This window comes from Sardina pilchardus, chromosome 13 (assembly GCF_963854185.1).
Source record: "Sardina pilchardus chromosome 13, fSarPil1.1, whole genome shotgun sequence".
In the NCBI taxonomy this organism is placed as follows: Eukaryota; Metazoa; Chordata; class Actinopteri; order Clupeiformes; family Clupeidae; genus Sardina; species Sardina pilchardus.
In genome coordinates this window covers 5240780-5261891 of record NC_085006.1, presented here as the reverse complement: position 1 = coordinate 5261891, position 21112 = coordinate 5240780, and the positions used below count along the sequence as shown (strand labels likewise).

The 21112-nt window shown below is 44.8% G+C and overlaps 1 protein-coding gene and 1 long non-coding RNA gene across 2 annotated transcripts; both read right to left on the bottom strand.

Annotated features, from left to right (window-relative positions):
• Positions 1 to 6340: 6340 nt before the first annotated feature.
• On the bottom strand, positions 6341 to 7893 carry LOC134099734 (uncharacterized). Its single transcript, XR_009941151.1, has 2 exons — positions 7795 to 7893; positions 6341 to 7700 (listed from the first exon to the last, which is right to left on the bottom strand). It is a non-coding gene; the product is annotated as an uncharacterized LOC134099734 (long non-coding RNA).
• Positions 7894 to 17132: 9239 nt separating this feature from the next.
• Positions 17133 to 20529, bottom strand: LOC134099411 (extracellular calcium-sensing receptor). The gene is made up of 7 exons (XM_062552275.1): positions 20414 to 20529; positions 19931 to 20219; positions 19153 to 19681; positions 18866 to 19083; positions 18501 to 18702; positions 18117 to 18239; positions 17133 to 18031 (listed from the first exon to the last, which is right to left on the bottom strand). The coding sequence occupies exons 1-7, from the start codon at positions 20467 to 20469 to the stop codon at positions 17133 to 17135; spliced, it is 2316 nt and encodes a 771-aa protein (XP_062408259.1). The 5' UTR covers positions 20470 to 20529.
• Between the last annotated feature and the right edge of the window lie 583 nt (positions 20530 to 21112).

The following is a 21112-nucleotide window of genomic DNA, read 5'->3' as shown; positions in this document are numbered from 1 at the left end:
ACTTCCGATATATGGATCTCCGGCAAGAGTGCGTCCATTGTTCGGACGAAACACTCCTTCTCCATAATCACAGAGTTTCTGTTGGTTTCCCGCTTATCCAGAGAGACAATATGCACAATGTCTCTAGATTCCTGCTCTATTGTTGTATAGGTGCAATACTGTGCACAGTGGCCTACAGAATGTAGAGCATAGTGGTCAATATGCCTACTGTGCAAATCATAGTCTTTCTCTTCTCCACACAGACACAGACACACACACACACACACACACACACACACACATACCTGGAGAATCCATTCTGCCATCACCTATTCATGGGTTTCATCAGGTCCCTTTCCCCAGGTGTATTAATCAAGCACCATGCAGTCTGCATTCATAATCTAGGTGCTTGATTTGATACACCTGTGCAAAGGGACCGGATGAAACCCATGAATTGAAATGAGAAGACATGACAAAACAAAACAAAACCAAACATCACAAAAGATATCACAACATGATCTTGATCAGTATTAGCAAACCACAGACATGTCAATGTAATCATAGGTGACAAAGCCATCAACGCAATCTCTTACCTAGAACAACCACCTTGTCCTTTCCACGCAAACGTGTCATGGATTTTCTGCCAGAACTCATCAATTGGTTCGATGCAGTAGGTATCCTGGATTTTGAAAAAGGTAGACTCTGCCACCATCCCCAGTTGCATGAAGTCGAAGAGAAATGCCACCTTCCTGTAGTTGTTCCCGGATAACAGTATATTTGTGGATAGCATGAAGTCCCCCCCTTGCATCCCATACTTCAAAAGGGGCTGTGAATTCCATTTCCAGAGAACGTGTCCAAAGGGGCATAGCTACAATCAGTAAGTAAAATACAAACAATAAAAACCCAAAAACAAGAAAAGCCATTCACTTACTAACTCAAACACTACTACACTAGACCAGACTAACCTAGAAATAACTGAAAGTTGGTAATTATTCAACACAAAAAAGGTATTTGAAACTCTATGAAGCAAGGAGCATTTGGATGACCAATATAGCTATGCTACTCAAGTCAGAATCAGATTTCTCCAGAGTGAGTCACTCCTCCTACACACAACTATTGAGTGTAGTACACAAATATGTACATGCACATAACAAAAGCAAATACTGTTTTGCTTACCCATTCCAAGACAACACCAGTTCCCCGTGGCTTCAATTCAACCTGAAATGGTGGTCTTCCTGGGCATTTTTCCCCAGTAATTCGGTCAGAATAGGTGCATGCTTTCATAGGAAATTGGAGAAATGAAGTGAGCATCTTCAGATTGTCAAGGTAGGCGATACAGGCCTTCTTTCCAACCAGGTCATCTTCACGGTCAACTTTCAAATGGTCTGGCACATCTCTCATCTGGTCGTCAGTGGGGTTGGGAACAGCTACATCAAGCACAGTCTCATTTATGGCTATTTCTGGAAGCTGCTCAACATTCCCAACCTTTGAAGCTGCACCACCAACTCTGCATAAAAAGGCAGAATATGAACAGGTCTTAGATTTCTGGATAGTGGAAACTAACCACTACTACTACTACAAGTACAACCCTACAATATAGTGATTGTGCATGAAATGAAAAAACTCCGCCAAAAATGGTGGGCCTGGAAAACATGCAATACCCATCAAGGTCGGACTCCTCTGTAGTACTCGAAACCAAAGGCTGTGGAAGTTGTTTGTGGGGAGTAGAGGTTATTGTCTGCTTTTGAAAGCTATAGGGAAATAACAGAGAACACAGCAACAACACATTAGATCATTGTGAGTTACAAGGATGTTTATTTGTCATATGATTATGTAAAGAATGACTTGAACATGAATGAAGTTTACATGATATATCAGATAATGCTGTCCAAACCTAGGGGCTTGTCCCAGCTGAAGTGATCGAGCTAGCGGCTTGACTCTGGCTAAACACGTGAAATCACGGTGAAATAACATGTTGAACTATAAAGACATGATATAGTTTGAAATACGTATTTTTCTAACTTTAAATTTTGCATATTGCGTGATATTTCCATAACCGCGAGATACGTTTCACGATGGCGGCAAAAAGTTCTTAACAGACATTCAACGACATGTATGTATAGCCCGTCAGCAATTCTGTCTAAAATAATACCTATTTGAAGTACCAATCATGTTATGTTGTCAAATATTGACGTTATGGAAGTATAGCTTAAAACGTTATGCTAGTTTTGTCCCCCGCCCGTTTCATTCGTACTAGCCTGGAGGAACCATCGAAAACAACGCGTACCTTCGACTTTTGCTTAAATAACTCATGAACGGTTTTGTGCAGAGCTGAAAATGCAACTGTAGTTGACAGAGGACAGATGTAGCTCGCTAGTGACCAAATATGAGCTTTCAGTGTGGTGCGATGTCTTTGTAAATTACATTTGTTTAAAAAATCCCGTGTCTCCTCCATTGTAATAGACGGGCAAGGTGCGAAAGTTTGACAGGCGTAGCAACAGTAACTATGGAGGGCGGGACTTCTGGAAGGGTCAATTGTGTCTCTCTCCTTTTTCCTTTTCCTTGTCTCCTCGGACAACCCCCTTGCCTTCTTAGGTTTAGCTGCTGCTTCTGCCATGACGGCAACATACACCTGCAATACCAGCCGGCAAACAAACTCTTCTTCTTCTTTTTCTTCTCTTTTTAAGAACGAACTCTACCTGTGCTCGCTCGTTTGAGGATGACAGCTGGTGAGGAAGTGACGTATGCCGTAAAGCAGTCGAATTTTGTAGTTCTTTTTGGGCACGGGTGCGCACCCGAAATCCAAAGGTTGAAAAACTTCCATGGTGTTGCTTTAAAGCCTTTTTCAGAAATGTGAAGTGGGTGGAGTTATGGGGTGAAGTGACTCTTTAAGTTAAAGTTAAAGAAGCACACTTCAAGTCTTTGTGCAATTAAAAAAAAAAAAAACCTTTAGTGAGTGCAAGCTTTCGGTCGTTAGACCTTCGTCAGACAGAGTGAATCATGCAGACAACAGTGCTTTGAGTTAACAGTCTCGTTCACGATGAGCTGCGGCTGATTTAGGCTGGCTTCCTGTGATAAGCCATGTCTGCAGCACTCATTCCCAGATTGACACGAAATCACCATGTTTGATTGGTTGCAGCAGTGCTGCACTCCCTCTCTAAATTTCAGAACGTCTCGCCCATTTTGAAAGCCTTTTTCAGAAATGTGAAGTGGGTGGCGATATGGGGTGAGACCATCAACCATGGTGATTTCGTGTCAATCTGGGAATGAGTGCTGCAGACATGGTTTATCACAGGTAGGCTAATCAGGGCAGCAGGTGTCGGGGCGTTTCATTCCTAATTTGTAACGACCCAGTGACGTAGTGTTGGACGAGAAGTACAGGACTTCGTCAGCATTCCAATAGCATTTTGGACCAACATGCCATGGCCTGTAGAATGCGCGGAGAGCAATATCTCCAATACAAAATCAGACGAAATGTTACTTTTGTCAAGAACCACGTTTTTGTCAATATTAACCCTGGTAATAGTACAGTTCACCACTTATGAGTATTTTCAATCAATCAACAGCTCAAAAAACATATTTTAGGGTGCAGTGACTCTTTAATTGCCGGCGTGCATCCAGGTCATCAGGAAGATTCACACCAGCCGCTGGAACGACCTCTTCCACCTTCTCCACCAGCATCTCCTCATCACCGGGGAGTGGGACACCATCCTGCAGGGCCATGTTGTGCAGAAGCGCTGTCACCACAACTACACCACACGCCTTCGTCGGATGGAGCTTTAGGCCACCAGCGGAGTTGCTGACACACCTGAAGCGCTGCTTCCACATCCCCAGGGCCCTCTCCACAATAACGCGGGTCCGGCTGTGAGCGTTGGTGTACTGCTCCTCTGCCTCGCTGTTGGCCTCCTGGATGGGCGCAAAGAAGGGTAGCCACTGTCTCCAAGGAGCCATCAGCCCCCAAAGCCACCACTTTCTGCCACCTGGCAGAGTGCGGAGTTGGTCCACACAAAGGAATCGTGTGTGCTCCCTGGCCACTTTGCCACGATGTCCAGGGACACTCCACGATGGTCACACACCACCTGGATGTTGAGGGCTGGATAGCCCTTGCGGCAGATGTAGGCCGGCTCGTTGTGACTTGGGCCCCTGATACGCACGAGGGTCCCATCGATGGCACCGATCACCCGTGGTATGCCAGCAATGGCATAAAATCCACCGCTGACATGGGTGATGTCCTCTGGTGCAGATGGAAAGGTCATCCTGTCAGGGAGCTGCAGGAGGACCTGGGTGACCGCGGTCACAGCCCTACTGACGGATGCCTTGCTCAGCCCAAGGCCATCCCCCAACACCTCCAAAAAACTCCCCGTAGCGTAAAAACGCAGTGCTGCCAGGAGTTGGACCCTTGGGGACAAAGTGAAGTTGCGCCTGGTGGCCCTCTCCAGGTGTCGCTGGGTGAAGGTCCCCAACTCTTCAATTTGACCCCTACTCAGACGATACTTCCTGAGGATTGCTCCATCTGAAAGAACGTCCAGGGGGCTGAACGTGGTGCGAATGTAGGCATTCACATACACTACCTCACTTCTACGCCTTCTACGGCGACGCTGGTTGAGCTCCACAATTCTTTGTAAAGCAGCCATTGTGTCTATGGGCCTCACATGTTGCCACATCTTTTATGGGTCACAGGAAATGGCCCATGCATTACTTTGAATTAATTCATTAATTGATTTGCAGTTGCCATTGGTCCACATCTGTGAGCGGCAATTAAAAGATAATGATCAATATGTTGCCACTGTATTTAAATTATCCTTCATTTATTTCACACACCTGTTGTAAAAACCAAGGCATGAGTTCAAATGTGGAGTGAGTGAGTGAAGGGATCACTCGGGGTCTGTGTCTGTGAAAATATGGAAAAAAACATGTACTGTTACTTCACGCAGTATTTCAATAGCCTACATCACACATTTTGTTGAAGTAAACTGAGGTTACTATCAGTTTTATTCTAAGCAACTGTTGACAAGCTGTTAATGTGTTTTGTATTGTAGGCTAGGCATACGATATAGCCCATTTTCAAAGCAGCACTTACTGTCAGTGGTGGGGAGGTGCACCATGAAGGTGGGCTTGGAGGCGGCCAAGGCCAACTTCTGGCGCCGGTAGGCCATCGTGTCCTGGTGGTGACGTTCCTGCTGCTCCCTCAGGGCTCTCAGCTCATCCTTGATGCCCCTCAGAACGGCGATCTTCTGCTCCTCCGACTTCATGAGCTCCTCACTACAGTTGCACCGGTTGGTGGTGGTCCTGCGTCGGTACGGTGATGGTTGTCCGAGTAAAGTCTGGGAGCTTTGAGGAGGATGCCGCTCTGGGGACCCAGGAGACACTGCAGCCCTGAGGGAACGCCGACGAAAGCGGCGGAGTGGGGGTGAAGAGCAATCATCTTGTGATGGGGTGGAAGTGGAGGGGCCCTGTGATGAATGCCGTGCCAGCATGTCGATGCCACCAGGGACTCCCTCCAGTGCCTCAGGCCCAAGAATGGCCACAACCCTCTCCTCCTCTGCATTGAGGGAAGGCAGACTGGTCCTACCACCACCAGTCTGCCTAGCCTCTCTTCTGAGGGCCGCGGCCTTCCTCTTGGTGACACTGGAGTAGTCCCTCCACTTGGCCCGGACATCATCTGGTGTCCTCCTGTAGCCCAGGCCCACCGCATTCACTGTGTCAGTGATGTCCTGCCACTTCGCCTTTTTAGCAGTGTTGGACTGCGAAGTTTTGAATTTGCTAAATAGAGTCTGTCTGTCACAGACAGCTCTTGGGGTGAGAAATTAGGCTTTCTTGCCATTTTGCGTTTCAAAGGATTTCTGTGCACTATGCAAGGGTTTAAATAGGTATGGTGTTTATCGTCTACAAGCAGCAGGTGTTTTGCTGAAATGTATTTCACCTGTTTCACACGGCTAATTTCAGAAGACGACACAGCACAATGTACGATGTAAGTGTAGAGGAAAAAATTATAGCCTATTGATTTCAAATAACCTCTTTATAGGTTTACGTGCTGCCAGTTATAATACAACGAAGTAGGCTATATAATTTTGATAGCCTATTTATAATGTTTCTGCGCAATTTCAAACAAATAATCAGCATAGATGTAAAAGGGCCGCCGCGGCTCGAACCCACGCATTGTAAGATCCAATGTCAGACTATTATTAGCGCCGAACCCATCGAGCTACAACAGCTTCTATGAAGCATGGAAGTGTGGCATTACCAGTAGGGGGTAGCAGACTACGCCACCCTGGGAATTGCACCCAGGGAGATATCAACCAATAAATACACAATTAGAATTTAGCACACAAGTTCGTTGACTAAGACACCAGAGGCAGAGTTCCAATAATAGGTTGTCTTTATTACAAGGATAAAAATGTCAAACATACAAGACAACAAACAAGACAAGTTTCAATCATACCATGGGAGAGGAGCGTAGACAAGTTTATCAGGGCTGAGGCTTACCAGCAGGGGGCGAATTGCCAGGAGATGGATCCCAAAAACACCAGCCAGGCACTCGTGCTTGCACATACACACCTCAAAAAACAAGATATAGCACAATAGCAAAAATAAGTAGAAATCCCATTCAAGGGGCACACGTGAACCACACGCACAAAGGAAAAGGGGACACCTCCCCCTAGAGGATGTAACTGCCTCCCTGCCTGGAGCACTCAGCACCTAAGAACAGAGAAGAGGTGAAAACCAGACAACCATACACGCACAGCCAACACATGCACAACCAACACATGCACAACCACATGCACCACGAACTCATGCACAACAAACACATGCACAACAAACACATGTACCACAAACACATGCACAACAAACATATGCACAACAAACACATGCACGACCCACACGCAGACACAATGCCAGAAGGATAGATGTATTGGGCGGCTAAGCGGACCACTGATGATCCGCAGCAAATTCAAGATGGCCTCCCACCAGTGCTAGTATCCAACGCACAGCATGCAGCAAATCAAAAGAAACAAAAAGAAAGAAAACCAAAATATAAGGACAAAGGGTGGCCTGCAATGGGATCACTAGCGATCTACAGCAGTTACAGAAGGCCTCCCACCAGTGTCAAAAACATAAATCAAAAGAGAACAAGACAATGACCAACATACAAGTAGAGAAAATAAAGAACAAAGAAAACCAACAGACAGACATAAATCAGGCTTCAATGGTTACATACGTGATGGCCTACTGGCTATCCACAGCTATGACGGGCCTCCTGCCAGGGGTTTAACATGTAGGTAATACAAGGCTAAGGCAAAACATTAAGCCAGATTCCTGAAGCTACCCACGTTTTCCCCAGGGCACAAATACACTCGCGCACACACACGTACACATAAATCCACTCACAGACATGCGTTCGTAATGACACCGACAAGTTACAACACACACGGACAAGACAACATTTGTATCGAACTGTGGTTGCCGACGTCTTCGCCGTTATCTTCAGAGTAGTGGCCCGGTCAGGGCAGATATCGCCTCGGTGTAAGCAACGAATATGGCAAAAACAGCAGGAGACACAGATACGACCCGAAGTACCAGGAAGTTGACAGCTTCCCACTTAGTCAGCGGCGAGCTCACGAAGCTCCGCTGAATGTTTGCCTCTACAATCCACGGACATTGACAACCAGCACCAAAACCACTAACCCAGACCGAACACCGCCAAGCAACAGATGAAAGCGCTGCAAAGCCACCACAGCAAGTAACAAAGCATCAGTCACTATACTACAAATAATTTAACCATAGTCCGAGCATACAGAGGAAGAGTGTACATACCGGTAGAAAGTCGACTGGAGGGGCAAAACAGGAAGTCACATGGAGACCAATCACGGCGTCTGCCAACATAAGGCTACTCCAGACTAAATAGAACGGCAACGCACACCATTGGCTGTGACCGCCCTAATCATTAGGAAGGGCTCAGGCCGTGCGTCTCATCACAGAAGCAAGGAGGTATTCATTGTCCGTCTCAGTGTTTATGCTTTATTCATTGAGACGGTGCATGCCTCTGTTCAATTTGCGTAGCTAGACATCTATTCATCTGGCATCGTGCTGGAAGAGCGCATATGCCCCAAAAATATATTGAGGGGCTATTTCCATTGACTAAATTGATAAAGTAGCCTACATTTGGAGATGAACTTATGAGCGCTATCCTTCTTGCCGCCGTAAATATCAAAACCATTATACACGTACCGTGGCTCAAACCTACCACTTCAAGCTCCGCAACTGATGTATTTGTTTTTCACGCCACCCTAGAACTCTTTATGATCAGTACATTTTGGCTACTAATTTACAACATCAACCAGTTTAGAGGCATTGCACTTCTAAACGTGGAAGGGAAAATATTCTTTTCGGTGGTGGCCAAGCGTTTAACCAACTACCTCCTGAGCAATTGTTACATTGATACCAGTTGCCAGAAGGCAGGCGTCCAGGGTTCCCAGGTTGTGTGGAACACTCAACCATGATCTGGGAGCAGATTCAGACAGCCAAGCGGGAAAAACAAGACCTCCACGTAGTATGGCTAGATCTGGAGAATGCCTATGGCTCCGTTCCCCACCAGCTAATCACCTTTGCCCTGGAATTCTTTCACATACCACCCAGTATTCAGACTCTCATTTCCAATTACTTCAGCAGCTTTACAGTCTGCTACACAACACAGGCAGCATCAACAGGCTGGCACCATCTAGAGAAAGGCATCGCAATGGGCTGTTCAGTCTCTCCCATCCTCTTCACAGCAGCCTTTGAAATCATCCTTATCGGTGGAAGACATGGTCGGAGGAGTAAGAGGACAGTCAGGCTACCGACTGCCAGCTCTGCGGAGCTACATGGATGATGTAACCACCCTTCTTCAAACAGCAGCCTGTACCAACCGCAGGCATGCAAACTGGTCAGGGGTGAAAAAGGTGAGACTCTTCTCCGACCCGACCCCCCCCCCCCCCCCCCACCCCCGCCCGAAAAAAACCAAAACAAAACATGTTAACAAATCTTCCAAAGTGTGAGGGACCCGCTTTCTTTCTTACTTACTATCTCTCTCTTTCTCTGTGCTTATGCACTTATTATGTACTTATTACACATTTCTGGTGATTTCATAGGCCTAATGGACACTTAAACTATCAGAATAAGGAAAAGTCTGAATATTTGTTGGACCAAACCAGGTAATCAATAATCTTGCTTGAGACACACACTATTTCAAACTAATATTATTTTATAAAATAGGGTAGATAGGCTTTAATTTTTCCAATTGTTTTAAAATGTTTTAATATGCAGCCTAGGCTACTACAGATTGTGTTTTTTTAGGCTATATTGTGCTAGTGTGTTTAACCAACCAATAAAGTTATGTGAACTGTCTTCATATATGTTAAACTGTAGGCTACCTGTAGGCACAGACTAGTCTACTGATCAGGGTCCTCCTGTAACTCGACAATCAAATGTAAATTTAATTTACGCATGGCTTACGAACTCGTAATGATCCGGGTGTTAATGAAAATTGTTGCAAGTCACACACATAACTCAAACGGTTACGTGCGTTACGTGTGGTCTGAAGCAGTCGCAACTTTTTTTGGCTACGTCACTATAGCGAATCATTTAAGTTGCATATCTTTTGCGTAGGCTTTGCGTAAGGTCTATGCGCAGTGTGCTTCGAGTAACAGGGCCCACTTTTCTTAAAGACAGCATTATCATGTCAATCAACTAGCCTACGTCTCTGGACAAAACGAACCAGCCCAGTTTATGAGCATTTAATTCAACTGTCACATTAGCCTTTGATATACTGATAAAGTCTGCCTATTTGCCTCACCTTTTGCCGATCTAGATGGTTCAAACTGCACGCATTCTTCATCAAAAGAACTCGTTATGTCTACATGTTTGTCTAATTTCGCTAACTTTCATCATTAGAAGAAAACAACCTACGTTGCTACACTAATCTCAGCGTCTTTTTCTAATAGAAGTTGAAAGTTTTAACTAGCCCACCTATGAAATCCCTCGGCATCTCTTCTCGCCAGAATCACTATATTCCACCTGACATCTCAGACGCATATATCTGCGCTCACAACAGAGGCTATACTTGGCGTGCGCGTTCTGTTCTTGTTGCGCCTTTGTCAACAATTCGCTTCCACTAATGTTTATTAAACGCATAGGGGCTACATTCACGCATCCCTTGCTGATCAGACACGTTTTAAATGCGGCTCTAGAAACATCTCAAGATACGTTAGCGTCTGCGCATGATTTCAAAACTCAGTTGTAAATTCAATTCACCTTGACCCCCCCCCCCCTCCCCCCCTAAATATTTTCTCATCGGATCTGCACGAACCATGTAAGTCACCTATTTTTGATTCAAAACGGCGAATTTCGCCGAAAGGTGAGGAGTTTGCATGCCTGCAACCGGCTAATGAAGATGTTTGAAGAACTCCTCAGTTGGGCCAGGATGAGGATAAACCCCTCCAAGTCCCGGAGTCTGTCCATACGCAAAGGAGCCAGAAATGATCACATCTCTTTCACAGTGAACAGCGAGAAGATCCCAACACTGGCAGAGCAACCTGTTCGGAGCCATGGGAAACTGTATACAGCTGACTTGTCAGATAAGCTTATGGCTAGTACAGTGATGTCACAACTCACCGAAGGTCTAATGCGGATCGACAAGAGCCATCTTTGCCGGGGAAATTCAAAATCTGGTGCTACCAATTCACCCTGTATAGGCGGCTAATGTGGCCTCTGAAGATGTGTGAGATCACCACCTCCACTGTCCAGAAGATGGACTCAAAAGCTAACAGCTACATCAGGAAATGGCTGGGCCTACCCCGGAGCCTCTCCAGCGTCGGCCTGTTTGGGAGAAATGCACTTCAACTGCCATTGAAGTCAATCCTGTTGGGCTACAGACAGGAGAAGGCGAGGCTCGTCCTAGAGCTGAGAGACTCGTCGGACCCATCAGTGCAGAACACCAAAGCCCCAGTCCGAACAGGTCGCAAGTGGAGAGCAGAGCTAGGGTAGACCAGGCTATCAGCAGGCTGAAACACCAAGAGATTGTCGGCAGGACACAGTCAAGGAGAACTGGCCTGGGGTGGGGGACTGCCCCAAAGATGTGGTCCAAAGCCACAAGGAAGGAGAGGAAAGACCTAGTGATCTCCGAGGTGGTCAGGACAGAGGAGGAGAGCTATCAAATAAAAGCTATTAGCCAAAGTCAACAAGGGCGCTGGACGGCCTGGGAAGGAGTAATACACAGGACCGTAGGTTGGGCCAACATGTGGAAGATCCCTCAAGCCAGGCTGAGTTTCCTCATAAGGTCCACCTACGATACCCTCTCAAGCCCCAGCAACCTCTGTCTTTGGTATGGCTCAGAGGAGAGCTGCCAACTCTGCAATGCCCCAAGTCCGACCCTGCAGCACATCCTGTCGGGCTGCAAAACAGCTCTGACCCAGGGTCGGTACAGGTGGCGTCATGACCGAGTCCTGCGGAAGCTGGCGGAGATCCTGGAGGTACGTAGGGCTGAAGCTGCCAAAGAGCACCGATCACCAACATCAAGGCCGCCGATCCACTTTGTCAGAGAGGGAGGAGGGGCCACCAACATCAAGCAGCGACAGAGATCAGCGCTGTCAGGTGGTTGCGAGTGGAACCTGAGAGTGGACCTCGATCGGTAGCTCAGGTTTCCAACTGAGATCACCACATCTAACCTTCGACCGGACATCATTCTCTGGTCTGCCACAGCCCGGGCAGTGATATTGGCTGAGCTCACTGTCCCATGGGAAGGAGGAATGGAAGCAGCTTTTGAGAGGAAAAAAGACCGCTACCTCGAACTCACAGCCGAATGTAGAGAGGCTGGGTGGTCAGCTGTCTGCTACCCGGTGGAAGTCGGCTGTAAGGGGTTTGTGGGAGCATCCACCCAGCGCTTCCTGAAAAGTATGGGGGTCACCGGCCCCAAACTCAGAAAGGCCCTGAGGACCTAGCTGAGGAGGCTGAGCAGGGAAGCTTCTGGCTTTGGCTAAAGCCTACCTTACATTGCCAGACTTTGCAAAGATTTGGAAAAGATTTTTGAAAAACTACAGTCTCAGACCCTCTCACATCTAAAGACAATTCATTGAGGTTTTAGTCACAGTCTAGTCACAGGCCAGTCTCAGATTAGGATTTTGCAAAGACTGTGGGTCACTATTTACAAGACTGCTGCTAGATTCCTTCAAATTATTTCCATCGTGCAATAGGCTACACGTCATCATTCACAGGAAATCACATGATAGCCTACTCATATCAAAGTATTTTTTTCGCGTTTCTGCAGCATTGTTTGATGTGTGACATCACTAACAGATATAGAGCTGTTCTGTCACGTAGAACAACCGACTAATAAATTATAAGAAATGAAATAACAAATAATCATAAAGGCTACAGCTGTCGCCTATTTTGCCCCTTCCTGTTTCATGTTCGCGCAAGGTTACTATTGGTTTTTAATGTTCACGTCACTATTTGCATGAGCCACGACTGAAAAGACTTCCGATAATATCAAACATGTTTGATATTGTCGTAACGGCAAAACTAGAAAAAGACTGCCTCCGACGGACTTAAAACCGCTAAGATTGGCACCTTACACTAAACGATTTAGATGACGGGAGCGCGCTGCGATTTCAGTACAACTCCCAAGATTTCCGCCCGATTTTGGAAATTTAGTCGCCGACTGTTAAAACAGACCAAAATCGTGCAATGTAAGCCAGCCTTAAGAAGGAAGGACCAGGCATGGGGAAAACAAGGGTCCTAGGGTCAGCTGCAGGGGGCGGCAGGGAGACGTCCCTGCCGTTGCTCCACCACCGTGAGATGTCCCGGGATTAATGGAGCGAAACATCAATGAAGGGTGACTCCCGGCTGATGACCCTGCAGCTACCCGCAATGGCACCGTCGGAGGTGCGACAAGCAGAAATGCTTAGCAGGCAGTCACTTGCCTGTGCTACCATCTACAGGTGATGTGTTTCACGAAATACCATAACCTATTTGTTCACATTTCCTCGTTGGCAATTCATGAAGCGCTTCAATGATTCATAGCCTAGACTTTCATACGTTATTGTTATTATTTTCCTTATCATTATTACAATTATTATGATTATCATTATGATTAATATTATTGTAGGAGGTTCTAATCATCATCAATAACTATAATAATTATAATGATTAGCCGAAATAATAATGATAATAATAATAGGCTAATGATAATAGCATGTACAGCCCAGGAAACGTGTAGGTTAAATAAATCATAATAAACTCATGTCAGGCAACGTCAAATCTCACGAACATTTGGACTTCATGCGTTCAGCTCGAGCCGACAGGACCCGACATGCTCCGAAAACATCTGCAACTATTGTAGTCCGAACTATGTTGGTAGCAACCAACTTGGTTCAACAAACAAAGTACTATGTTGGTAGAGCAGTTTTGGGAAACAGTCGTAACTTGGATGTTGGTTAGTTGAACGATGCATCGTACCATGTTGGTGAAAAGCTAACCTACGTAGTTGTACGGGAAACGCACCCCAGAGTAGCAGTCACGTAATGTAATGTTGGTGCCAACCCTGAAACCTGACTTGTCTGAAAACTGACAAGTGTGCACAATGTTATTTTTGAAAACGGAGCAAAATAGATATTTCTTTATCAAAATACCCGTATATGTGTGAACGTAGCCTTATAATGCAACTTGCCATAGGCAGTTAGCTTCAATTAACACCCGGTTCTCCTTATATGGGCAAAGATGGCAGCTTTGGATCTTTTTTGTTGGCGAACTTCAGAGGTCTATAGCCTCCTCCTCCATACTCCCGGTGTAAAAACTAAACTCTTCCGCTGCCAGGCATGCACAGCTATCGGCTACCGCCGTTCATTCCGACATACCAGCACTCCGACATTGATGTCCAATTGTCGTAGTGGAGGCATATCTCTTTATGGGAGAAAGTCCCACCACTCCGACATTTTTTTTTTTATGGTCGCAGTGGCGGTATTTAACTATTTTTTCAAACAACGTGCCATTCCGACATGAGGTCAGTAATAGGCTATAATATCATAACTATATCCAATTGTGTAAAATAATAAAGATTCACATTTAAAATGTCATTGTGAAGACTTCTTGATATGGTTATGTGTATGTTGCGTGCACGACTCGGGGAAGTTCTATAGACATGGCAAGTTTTCTTCTCTGTCTCATTATTCGCGGACTAAGTGGAGCTAAATTAAGTTATTATTTTGCTGTCACTTCGTCTGTTTAATGGCCTAAAAGGTTGTATTTGGTATCTGTGGATAGCTCTAGCTCTCCTCTTTTATCTGACATGCAAGCTGTATCTTTTTAACCACGGTTTCACGAGTAAATCAAACGAAATAGCGGTAGCCGAAGCTATATGATTCTTATTTGTTTGTCACTTCGTCTGTTTCTATAACACAAAAGGATCGATGTGTTTGGTATCAATGGAAAGCTCTGTTTCTCCTCTTTCATTTGATATGCGTGTTATGTCTGTGCGATGCCTGGTCCCGGAGTAATTCAAGCGAGAGCATGGCTGCGTGGGTGAACGCAGAGCAATATAGACTGTATATGATACTTTCATTTAAATTATTTTATTTTTATTTGCATACTTGATCGTACATACACGTGTCTAGTCTCGTTGGAAAGCCCCGGTTCTGAGCTCTTTCATGCAATATAGGTCTCATCTCGCTGTGACTAATAATCGCGGAGCAATGTAACAGAGAAGAATGGGTGTGTTTTTTGACGCACTTTGCGTCCGTCGGGCTATAGGGTCTGTTAAATTGACGTGGAAAAAAATAGGATATGTAAACTGTCGGAATGGGGGTACTAAAATGTGTCGGATTGGCAGCATGTCGGAATAACACCATGGCTATGTCCAGAAGTCAAGCGTGCACGCTGGGCAGTGTGCATTTTCCGGAAGTTACGTCAGAATAGACTGTCCGAAAGTCAAGTGCTCTCACTAGTGGGTACTTCGTTTGGCGTGATTTCCAAGCGTGCATCGATGCATCTTTTTTGGCCTCAGATATCCCATAATCCATTGCGCAGCGCAGGTCAAGCTCCACACGCCATGCAAATCGTCAACACCCCCCCCTCCCCGAGTCAGGTGACGCCAACTAGTTAGTGCTGTCCAAATGTAGGTAGGGACGCACACTGAGGAGCAAGCTAACTAACACGCTACTGGGAAGAAGGTACTACCCAGCGTGCACGCTTGACTTCTGGACACAGCCCTTGTCTGAATAGCGGCATGTCGGACGAAAGGGATGTCGGACTGGCAGGATGTCGGACTGCCGACATGTAACCACAGCTATCAGCGTGGCCGCATTTATTAGCCGTTATTATCTGCCCAGCGAAACAAAGACCAATTGACGGAAATTCTAAATGAGATGTGAACAACAGGTGGCCGTGTACATTATATGTGACCATTCAAAGCGAAATCAGTTGTTTTGAATTTCACGTTTTCGCATAATTCGACTGTATACAGTCTACAGTTTCATACCGTGAACGCATTTCACCGAAAAACATACATTTTGACTGTTAAACCCGGCAAAGATTCAACACATTTGCTGTCATTCCCATTGTGCACGCGCCACTTAAAAAGGTGATTTCTCCTCTTCTGGCATATCGTGACAGGAGAACCATGTCAACTTTGGATGCGGTTATCTTAGCGATAGTTTGTGTAATACCCTCGATATACTGTACATATCGTTGGAAAGCTTAGTTTATGGCCGTTCACGTGAGCACACTAACTTAATGTAATAAATTTTACCGAAACCAATTATCAAGCAATTATCGCAGAATATGCGGAAAACCTGTTTGAAAACGGCTACAGTGACTTCGTTTACGTGCAGCTAATATTCCTGTTTTAAATGGAAAATTAGCAATATTCGGTTTGCGCACAGCACGAGTCATGTAAACTCTTTATTCATTCCAAATTTGTCCGTATTCCGGTTTATAAAAGACCGAATTAACTGCCTGGTTTATTCCTAAATTAAACGGAATTCGTAGTCATGTATACACTGTAATCAGAAAGTGCTCATTACCGAAATGGATTTTTACATTGTGCGCATGTCCAATTGGCAGGTGTTTTGGCTATTTAAGCATCCCAAGATTGCACAACAGAATATATCTAATAAATTCACATTCATTTTCCCATGTGTAGGCTTAGTTTGTTAGAAATCAATTACTAGGCCTACTACTTGTTACGAGACAACTTCTTTGATAAAACAACATCATGACGCAACCAAAACAAGGCAAGGACGTCAGCTACGTTGGTCATCTAACCAGAATAAAGCGATCGCTAAGTATATGAGAATGTTCTGGGAACACAATACTCTTCCACACAGTTAAACGGATTATTCCTGATCTTGTTTTAACCGGAATATTGATTTCATTCGGAATTCGCTGTGCATGTAAACATAGTCATTGATGCATTCCAAATAGCAGCATTTTCTCCACCCTTCTGCTTGAAGTCAGTGTTGCCAGATTGGGCTTCTTTTATATTGTTCGGCGGGGGAAAATAAGCTGTAGGCGGGTAAATAACATTTTGAGTTCAATGGTTCTCTATGAGAAAAACGTCATCGGGCATTTTTTTGCTGAAGACGGCGGGGTGATTGGTCGGAAATCAGTCAACCCAATCTGGCAACACTGTTTGAAGTCAGACTCCTCTGCTTCATGCATCAGTCTTTCCCTAGTCTTCTTAGTTTTCTCTCCCTCGATGAACTGGTAGTCACATAAACATGCAATGTCGGTCACAGTCACTGATTCGATTAAAGTCACGAAGAATTTTACCCTGACTTATTGTCGCTGACCCCATCTCAAGGGTAAAATCCTTTGTTGTCCAGTAAAGCTGCATGTATGGTGGACTGAACTCATCGCCATCATTGGGTCATGTTATGATCCCTATCTTGATCTTATGATAAAATGTCATATAATTTTATTGAAGTATCATACTTGTATTAATAAATAATATTTCCATTTATTATTCAATGATTGATCATACTGTATCTATCTGTCCAATGGACTGTTAGGACAATCCGTTTACCAGTAAGATAACAATGACACCACAAGATTTCAATGACATTTTATTGTAACATAGCATTTCTTTGATTTGACTAGTTCCTGATTATTACATGTTATTTTGGTTACTTTTCTTTCCCCATTAAGTGATTCTTAGTGTTCTTCTCTGGTTTTACCAAGATAATGTAACACTTTGGTGCAAATAAGCACAGTAGTAGGCCAAAACTGGATGCCAAAATGGCAAAAATCTCCACAGCGACAGTGAACTTTCCAGGTGAGCTAACATAGGCTGGGATAAAGGCTAACCAAACAGCACAGAAAATCAGCATGCTAAAAGTGATGAACTTTGCCTCATTAAAGTTTCCGGGGAGCTTCCGGGCTAAAAAGGCCAGCACAAAACACAGACAGGCCAGAAGTCCAATATACCCCAGAACACACCAGAAAGCCAAATCAGAGCCCACACTACACTCCAGGATAATTTTGGAGCGCTGGTACTGAGTGTTTCTTGCGGGAAAAGGGGGAGCAGCAATGAGCCAGGCAGCACAGATTATCACCTGAACCAGAGTACAGGAGAAGATGATGACTCTCTGTTGCCTCGGCCCCAGCCACTTCATTATGTTGTTACCAGGCCGAGTGGCTGTGAAAGCAGCAAGAACCACTAAGGTCTTGCCCAGGATGCATGAGATACATAGGGAGAATGTGATGCTGAAGGCAGTGTGGCGCAGCATGCAGGACCAGTCTGTTGGCTCTCCGATAAACACCAGTGCACACAGGAAACACAGAGTAAGAGACAATAGGATGAAGAAACTCAGTTCGGAGTTGTTCACACGGACAATGGGAGTATTTCTGTGATAGAGGAATACTGCTAGAACAGAAATCGTGAGACAGGCACCTACAACTGCTATCACTGTCAAAGTCACTCCCATTGCATCATGGGAAAGAAACTCAACAACCTTGGGTATGCAGTGGGTTCCCTCAGCATCTGACCAAAAGTCTTCAGGACAGGACATGCAGTCTATTGAATCTTCAGGGAGGAAAGGATATTAAAAGGTTAAAAATGGTTGTTCATCATACTATACAAGTATAGTAGTTCACGGCGTGGGCCTCACCTGTCTCATTGCTAATCTTGCCACTGTCACATGGTACACAGTCAAAGCAGCATAGAGGCTCCCCAGGACGGACAGCCTTCCGGGATCCTGGAGGGCAGCTGTCGCTACACACAGACACCAGCACCTGTTTACCACAGAGCACAGGGAATCATACCTATGTCAGACTTCCAGTACAGTGGTACTGTCAATGATTTGGAGGTTATCATATCCTGTTGTTTATTACAGTTGCACAATCTGAGATTTCTTGGCCTAATGTTGTGCAGCCATTTACAATTTTTTGTTCCACTCACCTCCTCTTGACCCTAAAGAACTTGAAAAGATGGCATCTCATGTATTCAAAAACACACTGTGAGCAGCTTGCCTTGCTCTGATGGCCTGTCCACATGATCATTTTGTCCTGAATGAGCAGCTCTCTCCCAGCTTCCTTTGCACCGTCAAACAATCCAACATTTATGAATTCAATGTTCCCCTCATAGCCTCTCTGCCAGTTAATAAGGTCATATGATGGAATGGAATCCCCCTTCTCATCGAAGTTTACTTCTTCTCCTGATATGGTGAAGGATACGGCTTGAAGGTAGTGCTGAAGCTTTACATTATTCAAAAAACACATAAATTCACACAATATGTAACAATGTTGAAGAAATGAACATTTTTAAATTTTCCTTCAAATGTTTCCGCTGCCAACCAGCACCTTTTTATTGGCTATTCACAGGGATTTCTATTTAATAAATTAATTGGGTCAGTAATACCTGCCATGGATAGATGTTGTTGATATCTGCACATGAAGAATTTTTGAAAGGCCCCTGTCCAGATTTACAGTTCATGAGGTTGTGCATGGAATGAGCGATAGCATATACCCCTTTATACGCATTGTAGGAAATGCGAGGGCTTGAGGTGTTCATGTAGGCAGAGTGCTGCTCTAGCAGAGTCTCATGCCCAGTACAGGGTGGCAACTGGGTATTTCCAGCTGTGTTATTAGGAGAACAGCCATAGAGAGTCTCCCATAGCTCCTGTACAAGGCGATTAGAGGGGTAACGCCATGGATCCACTGTCATCACGTAATCTCTGAGTGCTGGGATCTGGCCTTTTCGTATCCCAAAGCCAATGGTGCCCCCCAGGAAAGGGTAGTATTCACTCCCAGTGAACACAGAGGAAGTCACCCATGCCTCACTGGCAATCCACTGGATCCCTGTGACATTCTGCTCCATGTAGTCTCTCAGGAAAGGAGTGAGCTCACCCTCAGCAGAAAAGACCACCACTACACGAGCACTTGAGGTCTGCATGACATTAATTATTTCGAGGGCTCTCTGCTGGTCATACAATAGAGGAATCATCTCCTGGTAGGCAACACAGACACCTGTGCCCATCAGCTCTCTCAGGAGGCCCTGCAGGGCAAAGCGACCATACTCGTGGTCCCCTCGCACCACACCTACCCACGTCCAGTTGAAGTGCTGCAGGAGCTGGGCGATGGCTTTAACCTGGTAGTCATCACTGGGTATTACTCTGAAAAAGGTGGGGAACTTCCTTCTGTCACTGAGACAGGCACAAGAGGAAAAGTAGCTGATCTGAAAGACAGATGATTTGATGTGTTTTCCTTATGTTGCCGTTAATTATTTTCAGTCATTACACAATGTACATTATACACTGCATATAGAAACTTTCCAATGCTCTAAACAAATCTATAAAATTAAACAAATCAGCGTTAGTGTTATATTTATAATATAAAACACACATTATTTTCACATTGTTATAACACATTGTTTTCACATCTTCACAAAGTAAACATTTTTGTCACATCTTCACAGTAAGAATACCATTGGTATCCTAAAAGGTTGTAGAATCCTGGACACCACTATTGACTGAGCAGACCCTGACTCTCCAATAACAGCTATTAATGGAGCAGAACCAGAGCACAGTGGGCTGCTGACTTCACTGGGTCCATTTAGTATAGCCAAAGCTGCCCGCTGACCAGTTAAAGGGTATGCACAGGAGTCAAAAATCTTATAGCCCAGTGTGTGGTTGGGTAGTAAATCTTTGCTGTTGTTGATCTCCTCCACAGCCAGCCTCATGGTTAAGGCCCAGCGGAAGGCACGTGGGTCAAACCTGCATACAGAGAAAAAGTCTGTCATGGAGTATGGATAGATCTCTATTGCAATAAACAAACAAAAAAACATACGTATCGTAGCAGTGGACTAGGTCCAGTCAAGCCATTTTTATCTGTGAAAAAATATTACAATATGACCTTTTACAAACAAACTTGTATGTTTTATTTATTAGAATATTTGGCTCAAACTCACCCATTACACTGCACTGGTGGCGGTTTGTAGGTAGAGTTTAGATCTGGCATCTCCATATTGTAATGCAAAGGAAATATGCCTCCAATAATAAAATCTCCATCAGCTCTAAAGCCAGCCTCAAAATGTGCCTGCAGAGCACATGGTGTTGCCAGTGCGAAGGCAGGAATAATAAGAACAGAGAGATGGTGGACCAAGGAGCATAGGAGACAGGGAGTCATCCTCTAACCACACTGGTGTCTCATGGAGTGGGAAGGGACACACAAGTGCTGTTTTATAGCCTAGCCGCTGTACACAACACAGTGGTCCACGTTTTAGTTGACCTAGAATAACGTTGCTTTGACCAAAATGACATCATCTTAAATACAATCCCCAAAGATGTATGGCATTTGATATCCAAGCTCCACATCCATCTGATCATTTTGCGTATAGGGGTTCATTAATCCTCCTGTGTACAGTATCTGTCATTTGTCATTTAAAATAAGTCAATGTTAGAATATATTTGTTGCTTTAAAATGTTTTATATCACTGTCACAAACCTTGAACTGATGTCGATATTTAGAATTTCTTTCAGTGAGTACACAGTATTATCAATTATTTCTGCTCTGGAATTTAGATTCCATATTTAGCACCTGAGGTGCAAAGCCATATTGTTTCTGTAAGGATTATTATAATTGGTGGCTTCCTACGGCACTTTGCCTT